The sequence below is a fragment of the Cuculus canorus genome, chromosome 3 (assembly GCF_017976375.1).
Source record: "Cuculus canorus isolate bCucCan1 chromosome 3, bCucCan1.pri, whole genome shotgun sequence".
Classification (NCBI taxonomy): domain Eukaryota; kingdom Metazoa; phylum Chordata; class Aves; order Cuculiformes; family Cuculidae; genus Cuculus; species Cuculus canorus.
This window is the reverse complement of record NC_071403.1, coordinates 196,379-223,612: the sequence shown is the minus strand read 5'-3', so window position 1 is coordinate 223,612 and position 27,234 is coordinate 196,379. Positions and strand designations below refer to the sequence as shown.

The following is a 27,234-nucleotide window of genomic DNA, read 5'->3' as shown; positions in this document are numbered from 1 at the left end:
TGAAGACTTTAACGAAGTACTCATAAGCACCTAAACATAAGATAAATCAAGAAACATACTACGGCCAAAAAAAATTAAATTGGCTTTTCACCAGCTTTTAATTGCATTTTGACTTCCATAACCTGCGTCCAGGTTAATCAAAGGGCAGAACGTACTGCATGCTCAGCTTCCATGATAGACATCATTAGTGAAAAAATTATTTTTATGTTAAATAGCTAAAATAATATTTTAGTCTGATAGGTCTCCATGTGCCAACTGGTCTTTAGAAAATTGGTCTTTAGAAAACTCTATTTCTGTTGGAAATATGGTTTGATATTATTTGCACTTTATATTATTAAAATTTTTGAGCACTCACTTTCCTATTTTTTTCCTCCTTTTTGTTGAAATTCAGAAACGTGCAAGAACACATCAAACTCGTAAAACTCAAGTGTATTCCCATGGAGAAAGATGCTGAGTAAAATTATCCCCAACCCACCCTTATACTGCTGAAACGGGCCTTAATAAAGATAACCAAAATCCAGACAATGTAATGCACAAGGCTAACAGAAAACAGCGCGTAAGGCGAGCACAGTCCTTCCAGTCTTCTCTGCTTAACTGGGATTTGAATTTTGCTCCAATTTCTCCCCAGTATAGTTATTATTTGGCACAGAAAAGATCAAAATTCTAACAGCGAGCAGGCTTTATCTTATGCTAATTAGCACATTGCATTTCTCTCACGTGTCTGAAATTCACTATACTGGGGATTAACACTTCTATTTCACCACAACTGTGGCTTTCAGTTAAGAGACCTCAAATACCCAGGTATTATTTTCTTGGGCAATTTCTTAGTAACGTGTTTAGAAACTTAAATAAACCCATCAGAGATGACAAAGCTTTCTAGCTTCGAGGCCATGGAGTGCACCATGCTGGACCAGGGATAACAGATGCTATTGAGATCCTCTGCCTGTGCGTCTCGTGGCTGCACAAGGAGCTGCCCCCATTCTTACCGTGAGGTCCAGAAAGCTTCCCACAGGAGTTGCAAAGGTAAAAAACAGGCTTCAGGGATTCCGTGGACAGAAGTGAACAGCTGAACAAGAGAAACGGGCTGTTTTCAGCATGCTGTATAAACCCATGCTAAGTGTATCCCAGGAAAGCTTCCCAAAAATTATATAAAGAAAAAAATAACAGAAGAAACAAACAAACAAAAAAATTAACAGCGCTTAAAAACAAAACTTAGGCAAGCCAAGGATTGAAGACTTGCCGACGCCCCCCCTCCAGCCATACAGGGTGATCAGATTATCCCAGACCAACCAGGACAGCACAAGATGGACACCTTTTCCAGAATCTCCAAGAATTTTACTATGTTGTTATTTTGTTGTAAGCTTTACAAGTGGGATGCAAGAGTTTTCCTCTCCCCCTTCCTCATAAACTGCAATACTCAAAAAGGTGGCAAACAGCCATAGGAGTCTCACGTAAATCTTGTGATGTTATTTGCATTCAATTTTTCCTTTAAAAAATGATTTATTTTCACATATCCAGGCATCAGAACAAGAGGACAAGGCAAACCGCACCCTTCAGATTCTGTTAGGCAAAGAAGTCACGGTTTCATGTTCCTGTAGTGTTCAGTCATCCAAAATCAGAGTGGAGGCATAAACTAGCGTTACAAGCGTTCTGGAAAGTGGAGAGTACCAGAAATAAGTTTGCAGTTGTCTTTTTGTTTTATACTCTTCATTCATTTCCATTCTCCATGGAACTCTTGGGTTCCACGAGTCCCACAAGTCACAGAGCTAACATTCAGTATTTCAACACCGGAAATTGTTTACAGTTTCTTAAGTCCAAGAACTGTGCAACAAACTAAGCTGTCTGGTAACTATAGCAACAAAAAAACCCCAAGTTTCAGCTATGCAATTTATTTTTGAAATTCTTGCAAGTGCTACTCTTCCATATCACACGTCATGAAGCACATACAGTAACTAACAGGTATCTATTAAGTACTAAAAGACATGGCTTACTACTGTGCTGTATCAAGTACTCCATTACTCTCTTCTGTCTCTCTTTTCCTCTCTCTCTTTATCACAGAGTACTACACTTTCTTCTGTTTGCTTATCAACACCTGTATAAAAAGAATAAAAAGATGCTTCAATGTAGAAAAAAATTCCATTCTCTCGTTATTGTTACACAAGTAGATTCCAAGTGTGAGGTTCGATTATTGCTCTACTGACACAGAGCTTTTGCAGCACTCCCCCTCAGACTGGCTACGAAGCACTCCTATTTAGCCGGTTCTAGGAACTCGGGCAGGAAGGCATTCAATAACAAGTCCCGGCACACACACACACACACACACACACACACACACACACACAGAGCAGCACGCACTGCTACGGAACGCAGTCGGAGCAGGGAAAGGAAGCAGAACTGAACCACTGTTCGGAACTGTAACTATCTGAGGTACTGTACCCTGCAGGCGGGACATGGATCCACGCGCCCAAAGCAAGCATTACACGGAGCCCCTACAACCTTACACAGACACTTTGCTGCTAACTATTGTTCTTCAGTAATGGCGAGTGATTACGCCAGTATTAACAAATACAAGATACAAACACTGAAAAGGTTTCCACTCGGCCATCTATTTCATCCCAATTGGTATTTTATGAACTCTTGAGGGATAAAACTTTCAGGAATAAAAAGATCTCAGAACCATATGAAAAATCTAGAAATTCATCCATCTGGATTATTTGAGGACTTTAAAGACGAAATGATTTCAAACAACTGGTTATCTTTCATTGACACTGTCCACGTGTAAATGAAGGCAGTTACACTCCTTGTCATCTCTCACGAAACAGCACTTACAAGGATCTTTCTAAAAAAAGCTTTTACACCCCCAACATCTCAGAAAGCAGTGTTTGGTTTGGTTTTTTTAATAGGAAGAACCTAAAAATAGAACGGCATAGGAAAACATCGTCTTGATTTGGATAACAAGGGTCACAACCACACGGTCCCAACGGAGTCATCTGGTTGGAGACGCACTCAGGCAGAAACAAAACTGCACAGAAGTACCAGCACACGTTAACCTCCACAGACAGCAGGACTGCTGCTTCGGACGAGTCGGAGGAGGCCACACCTCTGCAGCTCACACCACCTCCTTTTGAAACAGCTCCTTTGGCTGCTCCATTTATCAAATGTATTTTTATACTGGATATTTATTAAAGTTAGTAACAATACTGTTTTAATGAATTCTTTTCACATAAATCCATCAAAACAAGGAGGTAACATTTTTGTACAGTGAAGAAACAAAATAACACAATAAATAGAAATGTGGACACAAACTCAATGTGCCAATTTGTTTTTTATTCTCCTTGTACTACCAGAGTCTAGTTCAAATGATTCTTCCTCAAAACATGCAGATTTTACTGGACGATACAAGGTTTTGCTATAACAACATTCAGATACATTACTTAGATGATATAAAAATCTTCAAGCACTGTACTTCAGGAATAAAGAAGCTGCCTTACAGCTCTGACAAGATTCCAAAAAGTACGCATTATTTTTAAAATGGCAAACATTGCTTATTTCTCTTTCTATTACCAAACGATAAACACTGTACCAAGGAAAGATCACGCACAGCAACAGACACCCTACAAGTTCAGACATCGTATCCATACTGTATCCCTACAACATTTTAATTTATTCAGGTGGTTGCATCCATTTAGACTGGTCACTGTAAAATCAAGTACCTATAATAAATAATGGATCTGCTAAATCAATGACAAGGTTTTACCTTATAAATAACTGCCAATTCCAATGACACGTTAAGACAACGTTCCTTACAAACTCTACCACCTCTCTACCGAAAGTCAACAGCAATTATGGAACATACAGAGAGTAAAAGTACATTTACAGCCAAACAAGTATCTTAACACTCAAATTTCAACATATATGATATATGTTGCACACATTAATCCAGTAATCAACTGAAGTTTGATATGGGCACCACAGATTGTGATACTTAATCTTCCTGCATCTCAAACAGCAAAGGTGCACAGTCTTAACTTTACTTGCAAGTATGCAGACTTAACTGGAATGTTTAGAAGGGATAAGTAATGCACATCCCAACAGAAAAGCAAAATCACGTCCTAGCTTTAATAATTAAACCATACTGAATTCTGTAACCTCTGCCCCTGATCAAACCTTTGCACAGTGTCTTAACAAAGAACTTTCTTTCCATGCTGACAGGTACTGCTTTTATATGTGTGGAAGGTCTGAAGTAACTTGCTTCTTGTAAAAATTACTTCTCCTCTCCAATAAAATGACTGAAAATAATCTAGACCTCCTACTACAATACCGAACGCCTAAACTACAGAGCTCACTGTAACCGCACACTGACAAAGAATTCCAAGCAAGCTACAATTCCTGGGCATACTCTGAACCTGGCTGCTTTTTACAGGATACTCTCCCTCTCTTCTCCAAACCCAGCCCCTTCTGAGGCTGTAACAGTGTGGAGCTCTGATGAATCTTTCGAGAGCCTGGTATAACTTGAACGCTGGCTTCGCTTGTGAGCAACGCCCTTCAGGTTCTCATTCTGAACCGCAGTTGAATTGGAACCTGAGCCAGGGTGCAGGATAATTTGAGATGAATCTCTGATACCTTGTACTTCTTCAAAATTTTGATTAGCTCGATTGTTTGGGGCACTGTTGTTATTTAAAGTTACTGTACTAGGGGTTCTATTTAAATTATAGACTTTCTGGCAAGCTGGCCAGTTCTCTTCTGGGCTACTTGCTATCAAGCTGCTTTCAGAAGGGCTCTTCTTATCTTCTGAGCAAATAGACATGCGAACCACAGCTGGATCTTGAAGGCCACTAAGGCTGTGCGGAATTCCTCTCTTTGCACTGTGACTATCATCTTCAAGCTCAATGAGATTTGCCTTTTCAAGCTGGGAATCATCTGCGCCTTCATTATGGAGGGAATGATTTGGAGAACTTTCATTGGATCTCACACCAGAATCAGATGAATCTTTTTTATCCAGAAGGGCATCTGTCAAATACTCTTTTGCTTTGATGAAGGTTCTAATAGGTTCAGATCCATGTTCTGGAGATTTGGGCTGCTTCTCTGTTTTGCCATCTGTTTTCTTCTCTTTACCTTCCTTAAGGAGTGGAGTATTATCCGATTCCTCAGTTCCTGACTCATCTTCGTCACTTGGAAGTTTCTGATACCGGAGAGTAACTCCCTTGAGCTTTATATCTGCAGCCTGGAAAATACTTGTTCTTTCCGAAGATTTCTTTCCCGGGAGAAGCTTGGAACCAGACTGATCAGATTTTTCATCTTCTTCAGTGATAGGATCCAAAGGAGATGCATCGTTAGTAGAAACGCCTGACGTACTGTAATCACCAACATCATTCCTCTTCAGCAAGAAGGACTTCCTCCCATCATCTTGTTTCTGTTCGCTATCTTTCCCTTTTTCCTGTTCAGCACTGGAATGCAAGGAACCCCCCGATGTACTCTGCCCCATATAGAATGCACTGGTACTGTGAGGGGAGGACCTACCGCTTACTGTAGTAGAATTGGCACCTCCTTCTAACTGTGACATTTGAGCGATATATTCTCTGTAGGCATCTCGGTATTCTGCCTGTACCTTGTCAGTAAGCTTTGATATCTCAATACTAGAATCTTGAGAGTTAAGACTTGAAAGACTTGGAGTTCTACGAGTTTGTGACTGGAGAAAGAAAAAAAAAAAAAGGAAGAGAAGAGAAAGAAAGCAGTTAAATTAATAATTTATTTTTTTACTGGTCTTTTAAAATAAAATAACTCAAAGCATCAAATATGTGTTTAGATGATTTTTTTGTCACTGTGAATGGACTACGCAAGTGAAATCGTCAATGCTATAATTAAAATATGCTTACTATAATCATATATATGCAATCACACACACATTCACCAAACTTGCAAACTGTTCTTATTGTTGGTCCCCGTAATGGAAGATTTCCACAAAACCAGCATTTTTCCAGTGCACTTGAGGCTAACTCTTTGGAGTATATAATTATAACAATTTAATTTGTTAGTCAAGATGGGCTTCTCTAAGACATTTTAGCACATTTACAGAATTAGCATTTTATATTAGAAAGACAGCAAGAGTTATCTAAACACTGAACATCTCTCAAAAACACTCTTAAAAGTGCCAATATATATATCCTGGCACAACTACCTTGCACAGAACTGAGTTCAAAAAAATCAGTTACTCAGATAAACACATTCCTCTTTGCCCCCTCCTCAGCTCTTCTTTTAGCCCGCGCAGAGAACTCCCTGGGCAGGGGCAGCTCAGCCACCTGTTAAGTGCCAGAGCCCAGGCCGAGCACAGAGCCGAACAAAGCGAAGCGGCAGATTGTGGCTGAGCGTGTGGCTTAACGTCAGGCAGTTCAGAGTCCAACCACCACCAAGTAAAAGGTGTGCAGTGCCCAGGCCGCTGGAGCTGGGGCACTGCCTTAAGGAGAAGTACTTCAGGAAACCTCCTCAACGTCGCAGAGCACAAGAGACAAGGTAAGACTGGCTTATTCAGGGCAACGCTGAAAATGAACTGCTGTTCAGAAACCTGTCCGCTACTAGAAAACACTTAATTATTTATGCACATTACTACTATTTATCCATGCTCGCAGCAGCTACAGTTCCTCATCAAAAAAAGAAGTATCTGATGATGTAGGGCACTGCCAGCAGCTCTCCTCCTTTTTACAGGGGAGCAGCGAGATTTTTTTTTTTTTTTAATCGGTACAAATTTTAAAAATTCCAACAGGCAAATTCCAACGTTTTAAAGACAAATGACCTTTCTAATTCTTTTGGTCTAACTTCAAGTAACTGTATGGGCATCCGAAGCCATACTTACTGAAACTTGTATTTTAAAGAGTGTTTTAAAAAACATTTTTTTGTACTTCTTTCTGGGCTTTTCACACAAACAATGCAACAGTTGTGAGTCTGTGAGCCACTGTGGTTTGGAAAAAAATCCATTGATACTCTGTGGCTGGAAATAGGCAGTAGGGGTAATCAGAAATCCATCTCTGGGACATATACCCCAACCTGTTTACAAAGGCTCGTAGTGACAGGACGAGGGGCAACGGCTATAAATCGGAGAGGGGCAGATTTAGACTAGACATAAGGAAGAATTTCTTCACCATGATGGTGGGGAGGCCCTGGCCCAGGTTGTCCAGGGAAGCTGTGGCTGCCCCATCCCTGGAGGGGTTCCAGGCCAGGTTGGATGGACCTCAGACAGCCTGATCCAGTGGGAGGTGTCCCTGCCCATGGCAGAGGGGTTAGAATTACATGATCTTTAAGGTCTCTTCCAACCCAAACTATTCTATGATTCTAACCTCTTCTTAGTGACAATTTTGAATCTTGAAAATATAACCTATTGCTAGGAATTTGGGGTGACTTCCTATTCTGACGCACCTTCAAGATTTTCTAATTCAGACTTCCAAAGATAAAAAAGTCGTTAAATGCTGGGGGTCGTTTTGTTTTTAATTCTAATCACTATTTAGATACAGATTATTTGCCTTATTTCTTAAAAAGGACAAAAGAAAATCACACACTTAGGGTGATTTTGCAAGACACAGAAGAAAACTGACCGTAACTATGGGAGAAACCACAGTTAGAGAAGGATGTCAGCTCTCCAGTCCATGAATGGATTATGCATTACGAGGACAAGGCTCTGATGTCAGAGTGCTGTAGTTATCCGTTTTTAAGAAAAACACAGCTAACAGATGTATCTGTGACCCTCTGAACAGCACATCTGCCCAGCGCACAGCAAAAATGCTTCAAACACAAAGTCTGAATGCTTTAATAAACAGAAATCTTGTAGGACACCGCCCTAAGCTAGATGAGAAAACCAGGATAGCTTTGATTCTTTGCTGTTGAAGAGTGATTACTGGAAGAGACGAGTAGTCTTCAGATGGCAAAGACTAAAGACTTTGACTGGGAGAGCACAGTTAAGAGTTTATATCTCTGCAAAACTGGTCTCTGCCGAGAGTGACAACTGAAAGAACCTGAACTGTCACAGAAGACTTATTTGTTGATCTGCCTGAAGCCAAGAATGGAAAAACCTATTTACCACACAGGTAAGGAAGCAGAATACATTTCTCTATTAAATACCTGCCAACTTAAGTTACTATGGCGTGGAGGAGCTTCATCAAGACCAATTGTGTTGAGTTCTTCAAAGCTGAAGTTAAGCGTGTAGGGAGCTTGACCAGAAAGACCAGTGAGCTCAGTGTGAGGCAGCTCAGTGTTATGCCCAGGACGACGGGTAAGTTCACTGTGAGGAATCGCAGTAGTGACGTGCTCTGTTGTTCCACGAGGATCTTCCTGAACAGCCTGATTTTCTGAATTTCTCATTTCAAGTATCTTAACACACAAAAAGAGACAGCAGAAATGTAATTGTACGAATGGAAGGAGTTCTCAACATTTTTAAAGAAGGGTCCTGCTGAAAATAGGAACAAGGAATTCAGGACTGTAAAAGTGTACCTGCACACGTGGTTGTGGTCATGGAAAAGAATGAAATAAAATCTGTTCTCCAATCTAGTGTATACATTGTCTTTAATGCATATCGTATTTTATATTTTCATAATTTCTTTGTACTTACCAATTATTATTACTGCTCAGGCTCTATGCCACAAAACTCTTAAATTCTAGTTGTGATACATTACAAATTTAAAAGCAAGATGAAACATTTCTGTTTCATAGTTTATTCAACCTGAATCTAACAATACATCCCATTTTGCAATTCTCAGTGTTTTAGAGACTGACCTGTGTTGAGAGACATACTGTTATTTTCAGAAAAAAAAATGGCAGTATACCAAAAATACTTAAGAGAAACCCCAGCTCCATGCGTTGCGTAACCCTCACTGTAGAACTGTCATTTACTCTCAAACTTGGTGAGGGAAATGAGGTAATGTGCGTATGCTTCAGTAACGGCACACAATGCAGCAACCTTGCACTGTACAAGTGTGTGCCATTCAAATACTGCAGATTTACCTCACTGGCTTGATTTTCAGATTCAGTTTCTTTAAAGATTGTGCTTATGCAACTGTGTGCCAAGCATCTCCAACAGCCCAGCTCCCCCTCCCTTGCACTGCCATACGCTGAACTCCCTGAGGAACTTGTAACGGGACACGGGCTTCAAAGAGAATTAAGAGCTGACAATTTCATCAAATCAGGAAAATTTAATTTAAAAGGCAAAAGGGAACCCACAGAGGAAAAACAGGTCTTACAAAAAGAGGAGTCAAAACTTAAGAGTTCACAATGAAGTAAGATGCAAATCATTAAGAAACCAGTTCTTCATTAAAGTGCTCAAGACAAAAAGGCAAAGTAACAAAATCAGAAATGCATGCACATTTTAAGATGATATTTACCACCTTAAAGATGATAACAAGAAAGCAGCAGGAAAAAAAAAAAGAGATAAGGTTCTTAACAAAAAAGACTAATTCATGACTGAATACTGAAGAGAAAGGCTTACCATGCTCCTGAACAGGTGCCAGTCACCAAAATTCATATTCATTTCTTTTTTCAGTTCATCAATGTTGCACTGAGCCAATACACGGCCGTTTATATTTGCCTAGAAAAGTAAAACTAAATAATGTAAATTAACAATACAAGACTTATGGCATGACAGCGACAGAATAAAAAGGTAATTAAAATTGGATATATCAATGGGGACTAGTAGTGAAATTCCCCAACATCACCCTAAAGTCTAAAGCTTTCTAATAAACATGTTTTCATAAAAGAATTTTTACTGATGATTGCTGGTCGACAAGAACCTGTGTGTAATGGAAAAAAAAATGAAAATATTAAACACATCAAAAATGTGTACATGAAAGGAAGGCAATATGATTGTGTTCTATAAAAGACATACAGAAACAACACATCAGTAGCAGAAAACTTCACATAGAGTAAACCACATTAATCTGCCTAGATTTTTGACTCAAAACACAACTGGATCACAGACACCCAAGTATCAAACTTAACTGCCTGATACTTAATTAAGTCCCCAGCATCATCTGATCCCTGGCTTGAGGCACCTAAGATCAAGTACTACCTCCATGAAGTTCCTTCCCTGAAGAAACACAGGCTTACATTCCTCTCATCACCAGAAATACAGAAGACTAGACTTTTCTCTAATTTGCATCATCATCAAAAACTCAACACAGAAGTGCCTGAACACCACCTACATTCCAGGGAGGGGATACCCTGTGTCAGGTGTGCTTATACAGAGCTGAACTTCCAGAGCACCAAATCCAATAGAGAACCACTTTCATTGGGTAACAGTGAGTGCGGCACTTCTCTTCATACCACGTATCAGTGTATGGACAGAACATCAAAGAGGAACCATGTCTTAGGAGAGAAACCACAAAATGCAAGACCCAAGCTAAGAGCTCTGCTCAGTCTGAGCCATCTCAGTGGTTTTGTGCCGATATCCCAGCAGACGGTCTTCATCAAACCAGGAAAAAGACTGGGATCAGCCATTTTCATTCTTTGTTTTTACACGATATCTCTTCAGTTAAATATGAAAGGATATAAGAGGAAACTTGTTAGAGGTAACTGATGAGCAGATTCTTTTGGTACTCTAGAGCCACTAAAGCAACTGGTAATTTTTGTACCACGCCTTACGAGCTGCAATCCAACATCCTGCTTCTTGCTTTAAGCAACGCAGCTGAAGCTTCCCATGATAACTGTCTCTTAATCCTTGAATCAACATCCTCCCTGAATTTTTTAAGATAGGACAGGCACTGGGATAAAGCGAGCTCAGAAAAAAAACATTCACTAATGACAACCTTCCTATTTTTCCCTTTTTTCTTTGTAAAAGGGGCACACAGAATGGTGAATTAAAGTAATAAAGACAAAAATTACTCTGTACTAATGTCTCAGACAAAAGAACAGTAACAGAAAAACGTACAGCAGTCTTTTTCTAAAACAAATAGACGTGGAATGTGATAAGAGACAAATGAAGCCATCTTCACCACACATTTAAAACGGAAGAGATGTGCCAATTTCTCAGGAAAAAAAATGTTGCTACCTGGATATAAAATACATTTGCAACCCTATTTATCTACACATGGCAATTTTGAAAATGTTTTCTTGCTTCTTTTTTTTCAAAATAACCAGCCTCATCAGTATTTATATTTCTGAGCCTGTTTTTCCTTTCCGGGAGCGAACATTTTCTCTGAAAAATATAAAAACTACATGCTTACATTAAAATGTCTCCCAAACTTAGCAGGTATCGAGGTTTGGATGTTGTTTTTGATGTGTTTCAATAGGCATCTTCAAGAAAAGAGGCAACTAAGTATTTGCTTTTCCTTGTGCATCTCCATGTTTAGGTCCTAAAGACATTAATGGAATTCAGCTGATACCTTTCTTATAGTTGCAGAGTACTGAGGCAGCAAGCTCTGGTCCAGACCATCGATCTGCTTTAGCTTCTCACACACAGCTTCCACACTCATTGTGCTCAGCGCAACATGCGATGCTCCTGCGGTCGATCCCGTGCCTGCTCCTGCTCCCTGTAAGAGGTGAGAAAACGTGCACGTAAGATCTGTTCAAATACTTGTTACATCCAGAATTTCACAATAGGCACTAACACAAACCAAGCTCTGATGAACTACGTTTTAAAATTAAGAGATGAGAATAAGAACGCACAGGTATTTTTAATCACTACCGTAATATCTATATATTGGGAAACATTTATTATAGGTAATTAGATGAGAAAAAACACAGCATCTTGAGTCCTGCCTATTTAGAAAATAACTTTTAAATAATGTTATTTGAGAAAAGCAACAGAAAAATAAAAAATATTAAATAAGGGTTAATCAATTTCAAATGCACATTTACTCAGACTTCTCCCTGACTTTAGTAGTTAGTTTGGGGTTTTCTTTTATTTGTTTTTGGTTTTGTTCTTTGTGGGGGTTTTTTGTGTTGGGTTTTGTGGGTTTTTTTAAAAATTTTGATTTTCCTGTCTTAAAAACTCCTGGTTTAGTACAAGACAAAGATGACCTAAAACATAACTCCTCAATTATATGGATTCTTTGGGTAATTGTAGCATCATCTGACCACCTTCCAGAGGTTCCCTCAGCTCTGTTTCTGCAAGATCAGCCAAGGTGCTGTGCACCACAGTGCAGGAACGGCCACTGCCCTCCAAGGTACTACGGGGATCCTTTATGTATCTCAGACCCTGGCGAGATATAGGTAGGAATTATTCACAACCCAGATCTGTAACACAGAAGTTGTCCTGTTAATGTTGCCAGCTCCTGGGAATTTCAGAGAAAACATGGGCAAACAAAACAAATGGATCTTCAGGTGGTCAGTACGTTCCCCAAAGCCCCCACATTCTCCCCGGATGGGGACCTGGACATTAGGCAGGGGCAAAGTGCAAAACTGAACACTTCTACACTAGCGATGCCAGATTCCTAAACGCAAAGTCAGAACCAGACCCACCTGCTGCTCCTGGGAGGGAGGGTGCGCCCTCCCCTCGCCCTGAACGTGAAGGTTGGGGTTCAGCACAGCAGATCACGCGCCACACAAAGCTTATTTTGTGAGGATACAGAAGAGCTTCTAAAGCTTCAAAGCTCACTGTCACATGCATAAAGCCGGGGATGTAAAAGTGCATTTTGCCTGTCCAGAGTCCAGTTAATTGCGTTTGACTGCATTCCTCAAATCACCAGTGAAGACTGTTTTCACAGTCGCAATACCTTTTCCCATTTTTATTGAATTACCTCAAAGTAATTTAATTTTTCAGAAATAATATAAATAAACAGAAATATATTGCTTATGAAAACCAAGGATTGTCACACAGAAAGGCATTAACCATATCTAAATTATCTAAATCAGGATATGTAAGATTTTATTCAACTATTAATTCCAAGATATCAATCCAAAAATCCTTCATCTATTCCCATTTAACCTCACAGTTATTTATAACTCACTGTTATCCTGATCTAGGGAAACAGGCAAGCTCCCCACCAAAGCTACTCTGAGATTAAAAGTTTAGATGCTATTACATGTAATTCCCCCAAAGTTCTCTGCCAGATGTGCTTGAAATGGACCTAGACCTGGCAAACCACCGCCTCCACTCAAGAGCTCTGCGGAAGGCTGCGGGTGACCCAGAGCTCCCACACTCAACTGCACACAGGGCTGAGGCACCAACATTTGTTCCTCTGATCATTTATATATTTTTATGTGATGTCGGCTGGACACTAAACAAAGGACAGAACCCATTTTCTGGGGAGGTCGTGTACCTAAATCATCACATAAAAATTAAGCACTACAATTCCACTGCAGCCTAAGCACCTAACTCAGTGTCTTGGCATTCCTTCAAAGGACATGACAGTTACTTCTCAGATTCTGCAATGTCTCCCTAATTGGGCACTTTCAACACCTAATTAATTATCATATTAGGCATGTAAAGGCAGAAATTTAGGTCTTAATCTAGCACAGTATTTAGCACAGCTATAATTTTTATCATGTTAAGGGTATGAGCCAACCATCAAATCGATGAGGGTGACAAGAAGTAGCTTCATCCATCAACTATTTAACATATACCTTTTACATACATCTCTACTTTTCCTCTTCAAAAAAATCACTTTGAGCGTCTCTTCAGAATACCAGTTCTGCTTATCATTTTCCCACAAATACACTATTTGCTATTGCCAAGTCAGACAATACATCAAAAAGAACAGGTATTAGTTCAAATCTTAATTATTCTTTCAAAGAAAACTTATCAATTAAAATAAACCATTATAGCCAAAATTACACCAGGGCACTACTAAAAAAAACGATCCCTAAGCAACGTGTTTAAGCAACCACCTTTGTTCCCTGAATCTATTAAATACATTACCTATGAATATCTGCAAATAAATGAAGAGACTTTTTAAACAATTTAATAGTTTTCCTTGGGATCAAAATATTTTTTAACAATCAAGAACAAGTCATTCTTTCTGCATGCATTAAGAGTTAGTTTAGAAACTCTTCCTTCCATCTATAAAAAAAAAAAACGTGGAAAACCACTAAAATATTTAGACTATTTTTGTTAAAGTACGAACTGTTTGAAATAGATGCCCATTAATCCAACTCATTCTTTATAAAAAGCACTCTCTAAAGAATAAGTAAATGTAATAGCTTTAGGGATATTATCATCGTGTAAGTGAATTAAAATTGTACTTAAACTGACACATTTTTCAGCCTTAGTGGTTTTCTTAGAGATGCTCAGAGAGCATTAGTCAGATAGTATTTGCCATGCAAAAGCTAAAAGCAGCTTGTCAAAACAAACCTCAAGGCTAGTAATGAGCAGTAGTTTACAGACAGCCCAGCACGAAGCACCAGTACGATAGCTTCCGAAATGACTCTGAAATAAGGGAGCGATAATTCACGGAAAGCGGCTGTACCTGTCTGTGTGTGTTTAACCCAGACTGACATGGCTTTGAGAAAAGGACAAAACACAAGAGCTTAAAGTGACATCAGAAAGGTTGAACACAGATGACATGCTTTGAAGTAAACAGAAGAAATCAGTGTTAGGACAGAAAGAGAGCAGTTTCATAATGTGAAGAAACTTTAGGAACAGACCTTCAGAACACACATTCAATACATGCAATGCAAATCCTATTTTCCTACGAGCAGGCTGCTTCTTCTCGGACTTGTAAAAAAGCGACACTTGCTGTATTTGGTTTGCATAAGAGCTTTTTATGTTTCTGACAGAAAATCCTGCTTCTAACCAAACATTCTCCTGCCATTTCAAGATCGCATTGTATCACCAATGTATTACATCTCAGCTACCGCTGAGACCATGTATCCAAGCTCTCCCACACACCCCTAAAAAAAGCAAACCACTGAACCCCCCCCAACCCGAAAAGGTACTTCTTTTCAGAACAAATACCCAAAGCACAGAAATGCTACATAAAAGCACTTGGAAAATTCACGTAAGAAAACTGCCATGCCACAGACCTTCATTCACGCTCAAGGTTTCAACAAGCACTCGCAGTTTCTTAAAGCATACTGGATGTTCACCCGCACCGCGAGCCCTGGCCCGTGTTAGTCCTCGTTTGCAGCACACATCCTGCATCCTATGGTGCTGTATACCCAACGCAGTATCAAAAGAGTATTTAAACGAAGTAAGTGTACTGCAACCTGCATCTAACAAGTCATAATTAACAATGCAAATGAAAGCAGATGATTACGTTTAGGACAGAGAAGCGCTGCTATGTTAGTTTGATTTCTAACTCAATACGGAATGCTCTGAAGAGACATGGGAACACCACAATCCAATGATAACCCCACCGAAGAGCGCTCGACGTTTTTGCAGTTCTGGTGAAGAAACAACGATTTTTACAGTGAAGTCAGCAGAAATGCACATTCGACTCCATCACAGGCTGGCAACTTAAGTCAAGGCTTCTTTCATTAGTGATTCAAGCTGTTTCTCTAAAATTTGCAGTGCGCCTTCATGTTAATACAACTGCACAGGTGGTAGTGGTAAACTCACCCTTTCAACATCTGTTTTGATCCATTCAGTAAAGAACAGTAAAAGGCAGTCTGAGATGGACAAGTTTTATCATCAACAACAGAAGCCAAACACAGAAGGTGGCAGAAGTCAAGTTATTGATACAGGAAGACTACTCTCAAAATATCTGTGATTTCCACTAGGCTAACTCAGACTTGCGCTGATTTTATAGGATTAACGACCAGGATCTGCCATTTCAGAACTCTATCAACTCCAGCGCCAGGCTGACAGCAGCAGGGCCAGACCAGGTAACGGCCTCAACACAGCCCTGCCAACTCAGGCAATGAGCAGCAGTGATGATCTGTGTGAAAAAAAAGATGATACTCTCAAAGAAACTGGTTTTTGCTCTGTAAGACTTAGAACATTCAAAAGAATGATTATTCCCTCTTTTACACAAATGTAAAATTGCAGCATTTCTGGCTCCCTGCCAGGTTTGCATGAAAGGCAATTTTGATTCTACACGCTCCTCTTGTTTTCAATCATCAAACCAGTTGAACATCTTAGTGTTCATTAACTATTTTGTACAGGTGGTTTTTTTAGCTTATTTCATTACTTCGCATGTGCCATCCATTTAATGAGTAAAAGCTGCACCACTTTCGCAGTGGCAATGACCCATCAATTAAGATCTACCTAAACAGCTGGATGAAATTACTGTACTCATCACCTCTGGATAACTGCAGTACCTAAACCAATTTCTTTCCTCTCAAAGACATTTCAACAAAGTCTACAAAAGAAGCGGGTTTAGGACAGAGAGAGCCCCACTGAGGTATCCTGTCAGGCACACACTCTTCTTGACTGAGAGGGCGGTCAAACACTGGAATAGCTTCCTAGAGAGGCCGTCAATGCCCCAAGCCTGTCAGTGTTGAAGAGGCATTTGCAAAACACCCATAACAACAGCCCCAGTGTTCGTTGTAGGTCCTTTCCGACTGAAATAGTTCTCTTCTGTTCTGTTCTGCTGTATTCTATTCTAATAGCATACCCTGACTAACAACATTCTCCCAAACTACCCAAGAGGTTTGAAAAAACAGAAAAATTTAGATTTACATTGTAGATTAAATATTGCTAAGTCTTACAAAGTGTATGATCTGATGGGCTATACTACACATTCACAGAAGTATAAAATAAACTCAAAAATAGACCTAACAAAATCCGCCACTGCCATTATTTCGAGTGAAATTTCTTTTCCATGTCCTAACTCCTGTATTTTACCTGCAACCAACAGGCTACAGAACTTAAATCGCTGCTTGAAACTGCAGCCTATGTGTGCTTAAGATACACACTCAAAGCAAGCAGCATCCAGGTCCAGGGCAGCTGCTGCAGCTCATTCACTACTTTTTGCTAAACCCCACTTTTCCAGTCCCGTGTCCCTTCTTACACTCACGGATGCACACATCACTTTACAATGTTCTCAAAAGTCCTTACTTTTTCCTCTTGCCCTGATAAGCTGCAAAGGTCTGGGAAGAGAAAGGGATACTGAGATAGGGAATAAAACACAGGGAAGGTTTCAGCATCTCAAAAATATACTACTAGAAAAGCTTACTCCAAAGTCATCGTTCACACAAGGTGACCTGGAAGAGAAAATATTAGGGTACATTTTTCATCATGTCACCCATACATGGATGCTCGGTGAAGGTTATGTGCAGTTAAACACAGTTCTGGAATTTATGTGGGTTTTCTGTCTTTGCATAACTGTGGAAAGACATTTTTGCATTTACTACAAGAAAAAATTAGCTGAGATCAAACTATAACTGTTGCCAAAAACTACTGGCAGCAAGCATTGAGACAGCGACGACAATCATATTAACCTCCTTGCACTGGTAATAAACCATGATTTTCCATGGATTCCCACAGCTAGACTTAAAACAGATACCCATAAAGAAGATATCTTTCTACGAGTATATAGGATAAAAAAACAACCAGTCACAGCGAGGGAGACATCAGCATTCTGACTCAAGAACAAGCTTATGACCAGCAATTTATTTTTGTTTAAAGTCTATTGGAAGTTGCTGTGTTAACTGCAATGGCTTTATGCCACCAGCTAAAGAAGTATGGATCAGGTGAGAGAGCCAACCAAAGCGGAACAGACAGAGCTACTCCATTCTAAAATCTGAGTATCGAATGACCAGCTGTCATTCTTCACTCTGCGTAGCTACCGCAACACTATTTTCACTGAAAGCTCACCACAGCTACTGAGAAAGGCAAGGGGAAAACTACAGGGGAGGAATACAATACGACTCACAAGTGAAGTATTAGCTCTTAAATTCATTCACGGACTACATTAGTTTTCAGCTACTCTATTTGCCCACCAAAGCCACTGATGCAGTGTTAGTGAACTGCAGTTATTATTAATGCAGACTCATTACTGCTGAAAAAGCAATGAGATGCTAAAATTTCCACACCACATGACTACTCATTTACCATCGAGGGGTCTGTGGGTGAAGGAAGCCCCTCATCAGCATCCTCCTCGATAACATCCTAACAACAACAAAATATTATGGTTTGGGTAAAACAATCGGGGGCTCAACAAAAAATATGAAGTAAACAGTGAATGAGAATGATCTTGTAATAATACATAATTCAACAGAAACACATTTGTTTTCCTTAAGTGCTCAAAAAATTTATCACCATGTAATAGCTTTGCTTATTGTATCAATATCCTAGAAATGAACTGACTGACAAGTGAAGCTTTTACTTTTTTAGCTTTCCTCAGTTCTTAATTCCATTTCAACAGCCATCTGTCACTAAAATAAATACTGTTAAATAGGGATTTTATGATTTTATAGGAAGCTAGAAAAGTCTGCTCATTCTTCCTTTTCAATGGGTAAATAAAGTTTAATTACATATACTTAGAGAACCTACAACTGATGCATACTTCAGATAAAATGCATTTTGTTTTATTGAAATATTTAAAACACTCCTTTTAAGTTTTTACTTTGGCCTTACAAATTCTAGTATTCTCTCCAGCATTAAAGAATGTATTTTTAGCTTATAAAATTTGAATATAAATTTACAAGTACCACTCATTTTCTTACAGTATGACACCGTATCAATCTCTTTACTGTTGTACATCTGGCGCTTTTATTAGAATATCTTCCGGCCAACATTATAGGTCGCACTCTTTTAATCTTGATACCAGGGTGCTGCAATTGGTTTTGCTTTCTAAGTAATTTCTTAAGTTAAAACAAAATACATTTTACATTACATGTTAATAACACCTTTGCTTAAACGATTTGTGATATAGAGCTTGTACTTGTCTATATACTTGCTATTAGCAAAGCATCGTTAATAACCTTCATTTTCATTACTCGCTTTATTTATTGTCTAGGTTAGTATTTGAATTATCCTTCAAAATACTTACTAGGCCATTGCTCTGATCTCTGGACAAACCCGTTTTTAGTGGTGGACGTGAGATGAGATGAGAACTGCCAGGGCAATACCTTGGCATGTAAAGATATGGGGCAAAGAATGGCTATGGAAAAAAAAACGTAACAAAAAAGGGACAAACAATTACACAAATAAAAATGTAACAATAAAATAAAACTTATTTCAACAAAGCACATCTCCTAGTTGAGTTTAATAAAGTGAAAACCAGCAATTACTAAGACTCTTCTTTGGTGTTTGCATTGAACAGAATTGAACCAAAAGCTCTGGAGCGAGTTCTTCAGAATCCCCCGGTGCCAGTGGGTGCCCCGGAATTGTTTACTGGAGGAACAGAGCCGGAGTGGTTTGAGTAGCTACACTCTTAACATCTGTTCCGAGTATGTAAAAAACATTCATTTAAGGATAATTCTGATAATTTTACTCTCTCGGCCCTGCTAAACCAAGAATTAGATGCTCAGTAAAACTTACAGCGTTTCATAATACTGAAGACAACCGTACCAAAAGCATCACTAGAACTCCCTGTATTTGTGGTGATCAATCTGAAGGCTTCCACAAATACCAGATTTTATACATCTATAAATAGGTTTTTATAGCAGACAACATTTGAGCTTAGTTTTGTTGGAAATACATCAATGTATGTTGTTCAATACAATACCATTTTAAAGGACAATGTTAATTATCATAGAACAAATACCAGAAACATTTTTTTAAATTGGAGATACATTTTTTCCCCTCCACAAATATCAGTTAGTTCTAATCACAATTTCTATAATCAGGTTCCTTTTTGTTGCTTTTTACTAACAAATTCCAAGAAAATAAATGCTATTCAAATTTCCAAAAGTCTTATGAGCACATCAGTGTAAAGGGTCCAAATGAGAACTCGGGCTCTTGTTGAATTCACTTATAGAGATCTAGAGATCTCAAAATTACAAATTTATCACTAACAGAGGATTCCATACGCTCCAGTCTTTTGAGTTTTAAAACCAACTGCAAAAACACGTTCCCTGACATTCCCATGCCACTGACTGGCACACACCAGCACCTCTGTGTGTGCATGCACGAGCGTGCCTTTAATGGCTATGAACCTCAAAACTGGCAATGCCTCTAGTAAGTACAAACTACTTTTCCAATGTTGTGACATTTTGGTTTGACCTATCTTTGAATTTGAGGTTTTGAAATAAAAGATTTTCACCCCCTTTTACCTTCTCTTTTAAAGCCATGGAATGGAAAGCAATACAGCCTTTAGATTTCAGGAAAGCAGCATTACAGTGCTCATTGCTTTCAATTCATTACCCAGTCCTTAAAAAAAAATACACACTGATCTCCAAATAATGGTTGTATTGCTGATCTCTGATGTTTCCATACCTAGTATTGTAAGATTTGTATTACCTCGCAGTTTACCAAACAGAACGTACTAAGGTTTGTGTTTCTGCACATGACAAGATTCTGGGAAGTCTGCTGCACCAAAGTCAGCAGGGCGTTGATAATTTTATGACTCAATGGCCTACATATGAGGGAGCAGTAAAATTTGTCAGTGTTCCACTTTGGATTTGTCTGTAAAAATTAAAAAATCTCTGCATTCAGAAGTATCTGTAAACGAACTAAGAAATTAAAGTTTAATTCCATATTCTCAGCAGCCAGAGGCAGTCTTTGCATGCTCTTTCACACGGTTACCACAAAAAGCTCACATGCTACAGAGCAACAGGAGATGTATTGTAACCATTAGTCTAAATCATAGGATCATAAAGGTTGGAGAAGATCTCGAAGATCATCACCTCCAACTGTCAGACCAACACCACTGTGCCTACTCAACCATGTCCTGAAGTGCCAAGTCCACACGTTTTTTGAACGCCTCCAGGGATGGAGACTCCACCACTTCTCTGGGCAGCCTAACGTAGAAGTGTGTTTTGTTTTAAAATAGAGAGGAGAACCAGTTCCAAGCCTTTGCCTTATATTTATTGGTTAGTACAGGATGACTCGGAAAATTCACTCATTTAAAACTATTTCACTGTCACAAGGCATACATTCTATGGTATTTTCTGGAAATGAAACTATCTTCAAAGAAGTTCCTATTATTTCCAGAATAATTAAATGTCTCAGTTTTCCACTAGAAGCTTAAACCACGTGGAAACCCCTCAGGCATGAAATGCTCAAGGATCATACTGCACTCACTGCAGAGATCGTCCTCTGAAACACACATTGCGCACCTGCCTGGTGGTGGAGAGGCATCAAAACTACAAAGCAATGAAAAAAATGCATCCTATAAGGTAATTATCCCACAATTATTTCATAACTTTTAATTATGCCTCGAGTCCACTTCAGCTACTCCACTGCTTCCCAGCCACAGGATTAATTCTCCATTATGGGCTTGAAATCTGCAGACTCAATCTTCAATTGAAGTAACAGTAACACAGATATCATGAAAATATGAGATTGATACAAAAACACGTCGGGCATAAAACAGCTGCTCTCCAGGTTTGCAGATTATTTTGCTCCTCTTCTGCAAAAAAGGTCTTTATGTACCATTTCTAGTTCGCACCCAGGAAATCCTAATTAAGACTTGCCTACTGCTCTGACCTTCCCCTTCAGAAACATGATCTCCACAATGATCCACAACAGCAGCAATTTTAAGAAGCTGGGCTTGAATCCAACTTGCAGCCAGGCTGTTAGCAGCAAAAAGTATGCATCCAGCATAGTCCGAGACTGAGTGCCAAAGCACCAAGTTGAAGAGCTGCTAATTGGGTCTATCATCTTTCCTCTACACCTATACAGAGGGAGAATGGGGTTTCAAACCAAAAATTATTACATTATGTCACTGAAAGCTTAAGGTCCTTAACACAACAGCATCTAAAGAACAAAGCAGAAACATATATATATAAAAAAATTCTATTTTCTAAAAATGAACATTTTTTTTCTCCTAAAGCTCAAAGTCTTCTTTTCTTAAGCACAAATGGCAATAGGACAGGAACCACCTACTGGTCTGAATAAGGCATCTATCCCCAGAACTTAGGGCACTTTGGCATACAACTTCTACAGAAGCATTTAAAGCCATTGTGTTGCGTCTTGCAGACAGACATCCAAGACCTCTCTCAGAAACTTCTACTGTGAAGAACCTATTCTTTGGCTGCTGTTCTTTTTTTTTTTTAAATATTCTTACAAAAACCTGAAACATGAAATATCATTGGAAATGCTGAAGGAAACAGTCTTTCACTCTAAATTGTCTACTATTTAACCATTCTCAGCACTTACCTCAGCAGCATGTGCTGTTCATGGCAGTACCTGGAGGACTTAAAGTCATGAATACAGCTCTTTGTCAATAACTGGAAGCGTGAAACATTAAAAACAATTACACCTTAGAAGGGCAGTATAAAAATCCAAAGAGAAAGGCCAAAAGAGAAGTATTGTAGTTTCCAGCAGGCAAAAAAATCAGCATGCCTGGAAGCCTGTGTATACACTTAATGCAAATGAACAAATAAGCTGGTTGTAAGAACAGCTTATGACTCACCAATAATTGCTTCTGTAATGCTTAATAGAGCCAAAAAAACCCACACACGTTTCAACTGTGTATCACCCCATACTTTAAACCTTGTCACGTACAGTAACACACACACAAAACCAGGGCTTCCAACAAACATCTGCTTTAACGAAGCTGAGCCGGTAACACTACAAAAATTCACATGACAAGTATTTATCAGTATTGGCCTCCTTCAAAGCATACGTCATATGGCATATGGCATCTTGGCTTGGATCAGAAACACCGTGGCCAGCAGGTCCAGGGAGGTGATTCTGCCCCTGGGCTCAGCACCAGTGAGGCCGCACCTCAAATCCTGTGTTCAGCTCTGGGCCCCTCACCACAAGAAGGATGTTGACGTTCTGGAGTGTGTCCAGAGAAGAGCAAGGAAGCTGGTGAGGGGGCCGGAGAACAAGTCTTACGAGAAGCAGCTGAGAGAGCTGGAGTTGTTTAGCCTGGAGAAGAGGAGGCTGAGGGGAGACTTTATCGCTCTCTACAACTAGCTGAAAGGAGGTTGTGGAGAGGTGGGTGTTGGTCTCTTCTCCCAAGTGACAGGTGATGAGAGAGAATGGCCTCTGGTTGTGGCGGGGCAGGTTCAGATTGGACATTAGGAAAGGCTTCTTCACTGAATCGGTTCTCAAGCACTGGAACAGCTGCCCAGGGAGGTGACTGAGTCCCCATTTGTGGAGGGGTTTAAAAGATGTGTAGACATGGTCTCGGGGACATGGTCTAGTTGCAGATAGGAATGGTTGGACTCGATTATCTGAGAGGTCTTTTCCAACCTAGTGATTCTATGATTCTATGGTTTTAAGTTGTGCTCAACAAAACAGTATATTGTCGCTGTACTGAGGGCTTATAAGAATAATTTTAGAACAGATAACTTCAAGAGTTCTGTGCTTTGTGTACTCTTTTCTGCCCTGGTCAACAAACACTGACCTAGGAGTAACTCCATTTTCTTTCCAGCTTATTAGCTTAAACATGGTCAAATCTACTTAAAGTCAAGGCCATTTCCTGCATAAATCTGTAAGCTATGACTTACATCAGCTTTCTACTTTTTTTCCTCGATAGTACTGGAGGAAAAAAGAGAATAATAAAGTTTAAAACTACTAAATACATCACACAAAACCAGAAATCTGGCTACACAGTGAAGTACTTAATTCCATTTTTCAAGTGAGCCATGCACAGGACTATGCTTCCTGAGGCCCACCAATAGCTCAAAACATCTGTTTTATGCAGTTTATGTTAATTCTGATACTAGTGCAACACCGGTTTAGGGAGAAGATCCCAGAATAATTTTAAAAAGAGACAAAAGGGAAGACATGCGCATCCTTGTGAGGTAGCTCCCCACTCAGATTTCTGTATATTTTAAGCAAATTCACCAAGAATAAGCCGGGATCCCTCCCAGTGTCTGTGAGCAAGTGTGTGAATGACTGAGCACAGTCTACCCCACAAAAATTACCACACGCCCATAACCCAATATCCTACAATTGAGCAGTGCCTCGAAATTATCTGACTCTTTTTCCCCTTGTGCAATTTGTTCTTCTGACACTATTTGCCAAATATTTCTCCCCCACACGACAGTGACTGAACTTTACTGTGGAATTTGCCAGCACCTGGGCTTCTCTCACTTCCTAAATAAAACCTGCAAGGGTCTTTCAATAATTTATAGAAAATATCTGCAATATCACCAAATTAAAACAGAATAATGTTAATTGGTTCTCGATTATTTACCCGATTGTAAAACGGATGCTGAGGTCCTGTCATACCACTATAGTAACTGCTGTGAGGCTGCGGTGACAAAACTCCACTATTGAAAGGTCCATTGAAAGAGGTCGTAGAAGAGCAAGCTGATGAAGGCTGACTGAACAGGGATGTTGCTCTGGCAGGTGCCTCGTGTAAAGGCAATGTGGGATACGGAAGACCTCCAATATTCATTTGATCTCTTGCAGCACGAACATCTGAAACATAAAAGTGTAAAGAAGAATGAGATTTTGCTTGAAATACCTGAAAAAGTTTTCACTTGTCTGCCAGTTCATTACAGTACACCTTTTGTGTATTTAACTCCAATCAGAACTCATTAAGTAGAATGTCAAGTGTCACATTTAGCTGCATTGGGTCAATCTCTCTTGAGAAGCACACATGCACTGGAGTCTTTAGGAAAGTTAGGACAATTTATTGCGTAAATTTATGCAGCACATTAAATGCCTCTGAACATTCTCTCTCAGACAGAACAAGTTACAAATCCCAACCCAAATGGGAAGAAATGCAGGAATACATCACGCCAAGTATGTCTCCGAGGGTGAGTGCATCTGAAGTGACGGTCAGACCTGTACGAGACAGAACTTGTGAATAAAGTCAGGCCACCCCACTGCAGCTATCAAGTCCAGAAAAGGAAGTTGGAAAAAAAGTAAGAACAAAACGAATTTCAGTCGAGGACCAAAGAAAAGTCTCACGACAGAAAAGAGAGACAGAACTATTAATATCTGAATTTAGTTCCCGCCCAGAATACTGACTGTCATATCAAAGACTCACAAGGATCCTATTTTAAATTTTATGTTCTGGTTTTCTTCAAAGCTTTAGCATCTCTTACAGGGTGGAAGTGTTAGGATGACTTAGCCTTACTCCAGAGCCAACAGCAATCCCTAAGAGTGGACAAGAAGCGCCGCGCCATACGTCACATCGACCCACGGCAGCACTATGCAGTCAGAACACCTAACGCAGCAGGGGGGAAGTTCACATACCTGAACCTGACTACATTTTTTGAGACTACAAGCAGGTAAGGATAACTGCTTAACAACCACTGCACAATAAACAACACTCGCCCTAGGATGAATTTAAATATCACACCACAGCAGACCAAAGAGTAACTCACAGGTATCAATCTAGCAGGGTATACATCAAACAGATGTTCCACTTGGCTTCAATGGCTTCAGTTCTACAGGGTCTCACTGACGTTATTCAAAATTGTTAACAAAGCTCTAGAAGCCAACTTGTATCTCTACTATTAAAATATATCATTGTGGATGCTGGATTTCCCCATGTGCTAAAGGAGTCCAAATCAAGAACACTGGATTCCCCACCCCAAAGAGATGCTTTAGTCCAGTATGATCCGGCCTTTAGAGCAAAGGTGCTGAGTGAAAAGGGATGGCCTGTCACTGGAGACAAATCAGACAATCCGAAGGTCTGATTTGAGGAACAAATCAGGATTCTGTGTAATATGCAAAAGAGCTCTACCTAAAATGAAAAGAAACAATACAATTGCCATTTATTTGAAAGTATACTCACCTGCAATGATTTCTCGTAGCTTGGGATCCAAGTTTACAGTACATGGCAAAAAGGTCCTTACATCACGTGCAACAAGAACAGGTGTTCGGGAAGATAAAAACACTTCAAAGTTCCGTATATCTGCATCAATTTCAAGTAGAGGTTCAACATCTTTAGTCGTAGGAATATTCTTTGAAATTCTAGGGGAGCAGAGGGGGAAATCAGATAAATCATAAACCATGTTTATTGCAGCAGGACTTCTATTTGCACAGCAATGTTCTAGGGTGAAGTACTAGAACATTTGCATCCATCTCCCTGTTCTCCAGACAATGAAGAAAATCTATAAACAGCTGCACCACGATTTTTTGCAGAAAACAAGGGGAAGTAAGGGGAAGTTAGCATTTGCCCACATCAGCCTCAAACAAACATTCCAATTCCGATAGCCCAATCAGAAATTCCATGGTTAAAAATCTCATTTTTAGACTAATATTTCTTGTAACAGGAACACTCGGGCATCTTAGACATTGACCAAAACTCAACTGTGCATGGCTTCATGGTAGAAGTGAATAAACAACCACCTGCTTTCAAGGGATTCACCTTCTTAGACAAGAAGTCAAAGAGAAGAGCAAACCAACAACATATGATCAATACAAGGGACTGTCGTATTGCATTATGACTATTGTCAAGCAACCACGAGGGGTTTTTTTGTGGCACTAGTATAAAGGACAGCTTTAGGAAAGAACAAGGAGAACTGAATGTCAGCCCTGTGGAAGTAAAAGGAAAGCTCCTACCAAACAGAAGCAAGCAGTGGAGGCTGACATGATGGGTCAGATGGACCTATCACGTTTGACATCTCATCTCACAGTATCATGACTGGCATCTCATCTGATACAAAATGAGAAATGACAATGGAAATCAAAGATAACTAAAAGGAAAAAGTGTTTCTTGCACCCAGTATAATAGAAAATGGAAACAGTGAAAGAATGCACTGAGAATGGTTGGCATGGCTATAGCAATGACTACAAAGTGACAGTGACGGCACTCTGCACAGATACCGGTGAAGCAATTGCACCGCAGTATCTAAAGTGAAAAAAGAAAAAAATATGAGGAAAAAATGATAAGTAAATAAAAAACTATATAAAAAATAAAATTAATAATGCAACTCACTAGTTTATGGGTTTTCCCAAAGACATTTTACGACCACAGTTCCATGAGAAGAGATGACTTAGCATGGACACGTCTGACTGCCTGGTGAGCTGCTGTATCTTGCTAAAAAGAAGTCAGCACAGCACAAAAAAAGCCTGAGAGTATTCTCTGATTCCTGGACAATCAAAGCAGCTAAGGAACTGCCAGTGCTGTCGTAGGGGAAGGAGTGCACTGTTGCATGGGTGGAAAGGGAGCAAGGAGCCTTCACGTACACTCAGTAACCCAGTAAAGTGCTGCCAGGAATCTCTCATGTTACATAAACACATACTCGCATGTCTACGAAAACAACAAAAGACTTGTAATTAAATTTTATCTTTAATACAATTAATGAAATAAGTCTATCATTAGCTGAATGATCGTATCTTATTTCACAATTTGT

The 27,234-nt window shown here is 39.6% G+C and overlaps 1 protein-coding gene across 7 annotated transcripts in view; it reads right to left on the bottom strand.

The window, feature by feature from the left end:
• Positions 1-2,537: 2,537 nt before the first annotated feature.
• The window catches only part of KIDINS220 (kinase D interacting substrate 220), an 80,972-nt gene continuing 56,275 nt past the window's right edge, over positions 2,538-27,234 (bottom strand). The window contains exons 25-32 of one of the 7 annotated variants that reach the window (XM_054061634.1): positions 25,671-25,849; positions 24,117-24,343; positions 18,852-18,962; positions 17,912-17,968; positions 11,361-11,507; positions 9,470-9,568; positions 8,110-8,358; positions 2,538-5,689 (exon numbers count right to left, since the gene is read on the bottom strand). In XM_054061634.1, the coding sequence (XP_053917609.1) occupies positions 4,418-5,689; positions 8,110-8,358; positions 9,470-9,568; positions 11,361-11,507; positions 17,912-17,968; positions 18,852-18,962; positions 24,117-24,343; positions 25,671-25,849 (2,341 nt within the window). In that variant the 3' untranslated portion in view covers positions 2,538-4,417. The remainder of the gene's footprint in view (positions 5,690-8,109; positions 8,359-9,469; positions 9,569-11,360; positions 11,508-17,911; positions 17,969-18,851; positions 18,963-24,116; positions 24,344-25,670; positions 25,850-27,234) is intronic. The other 6 variants (XM_054061633.1, XM_054061635.1, XM_054061636.1 and 3 more) reach the window with 6 other exon arrangements.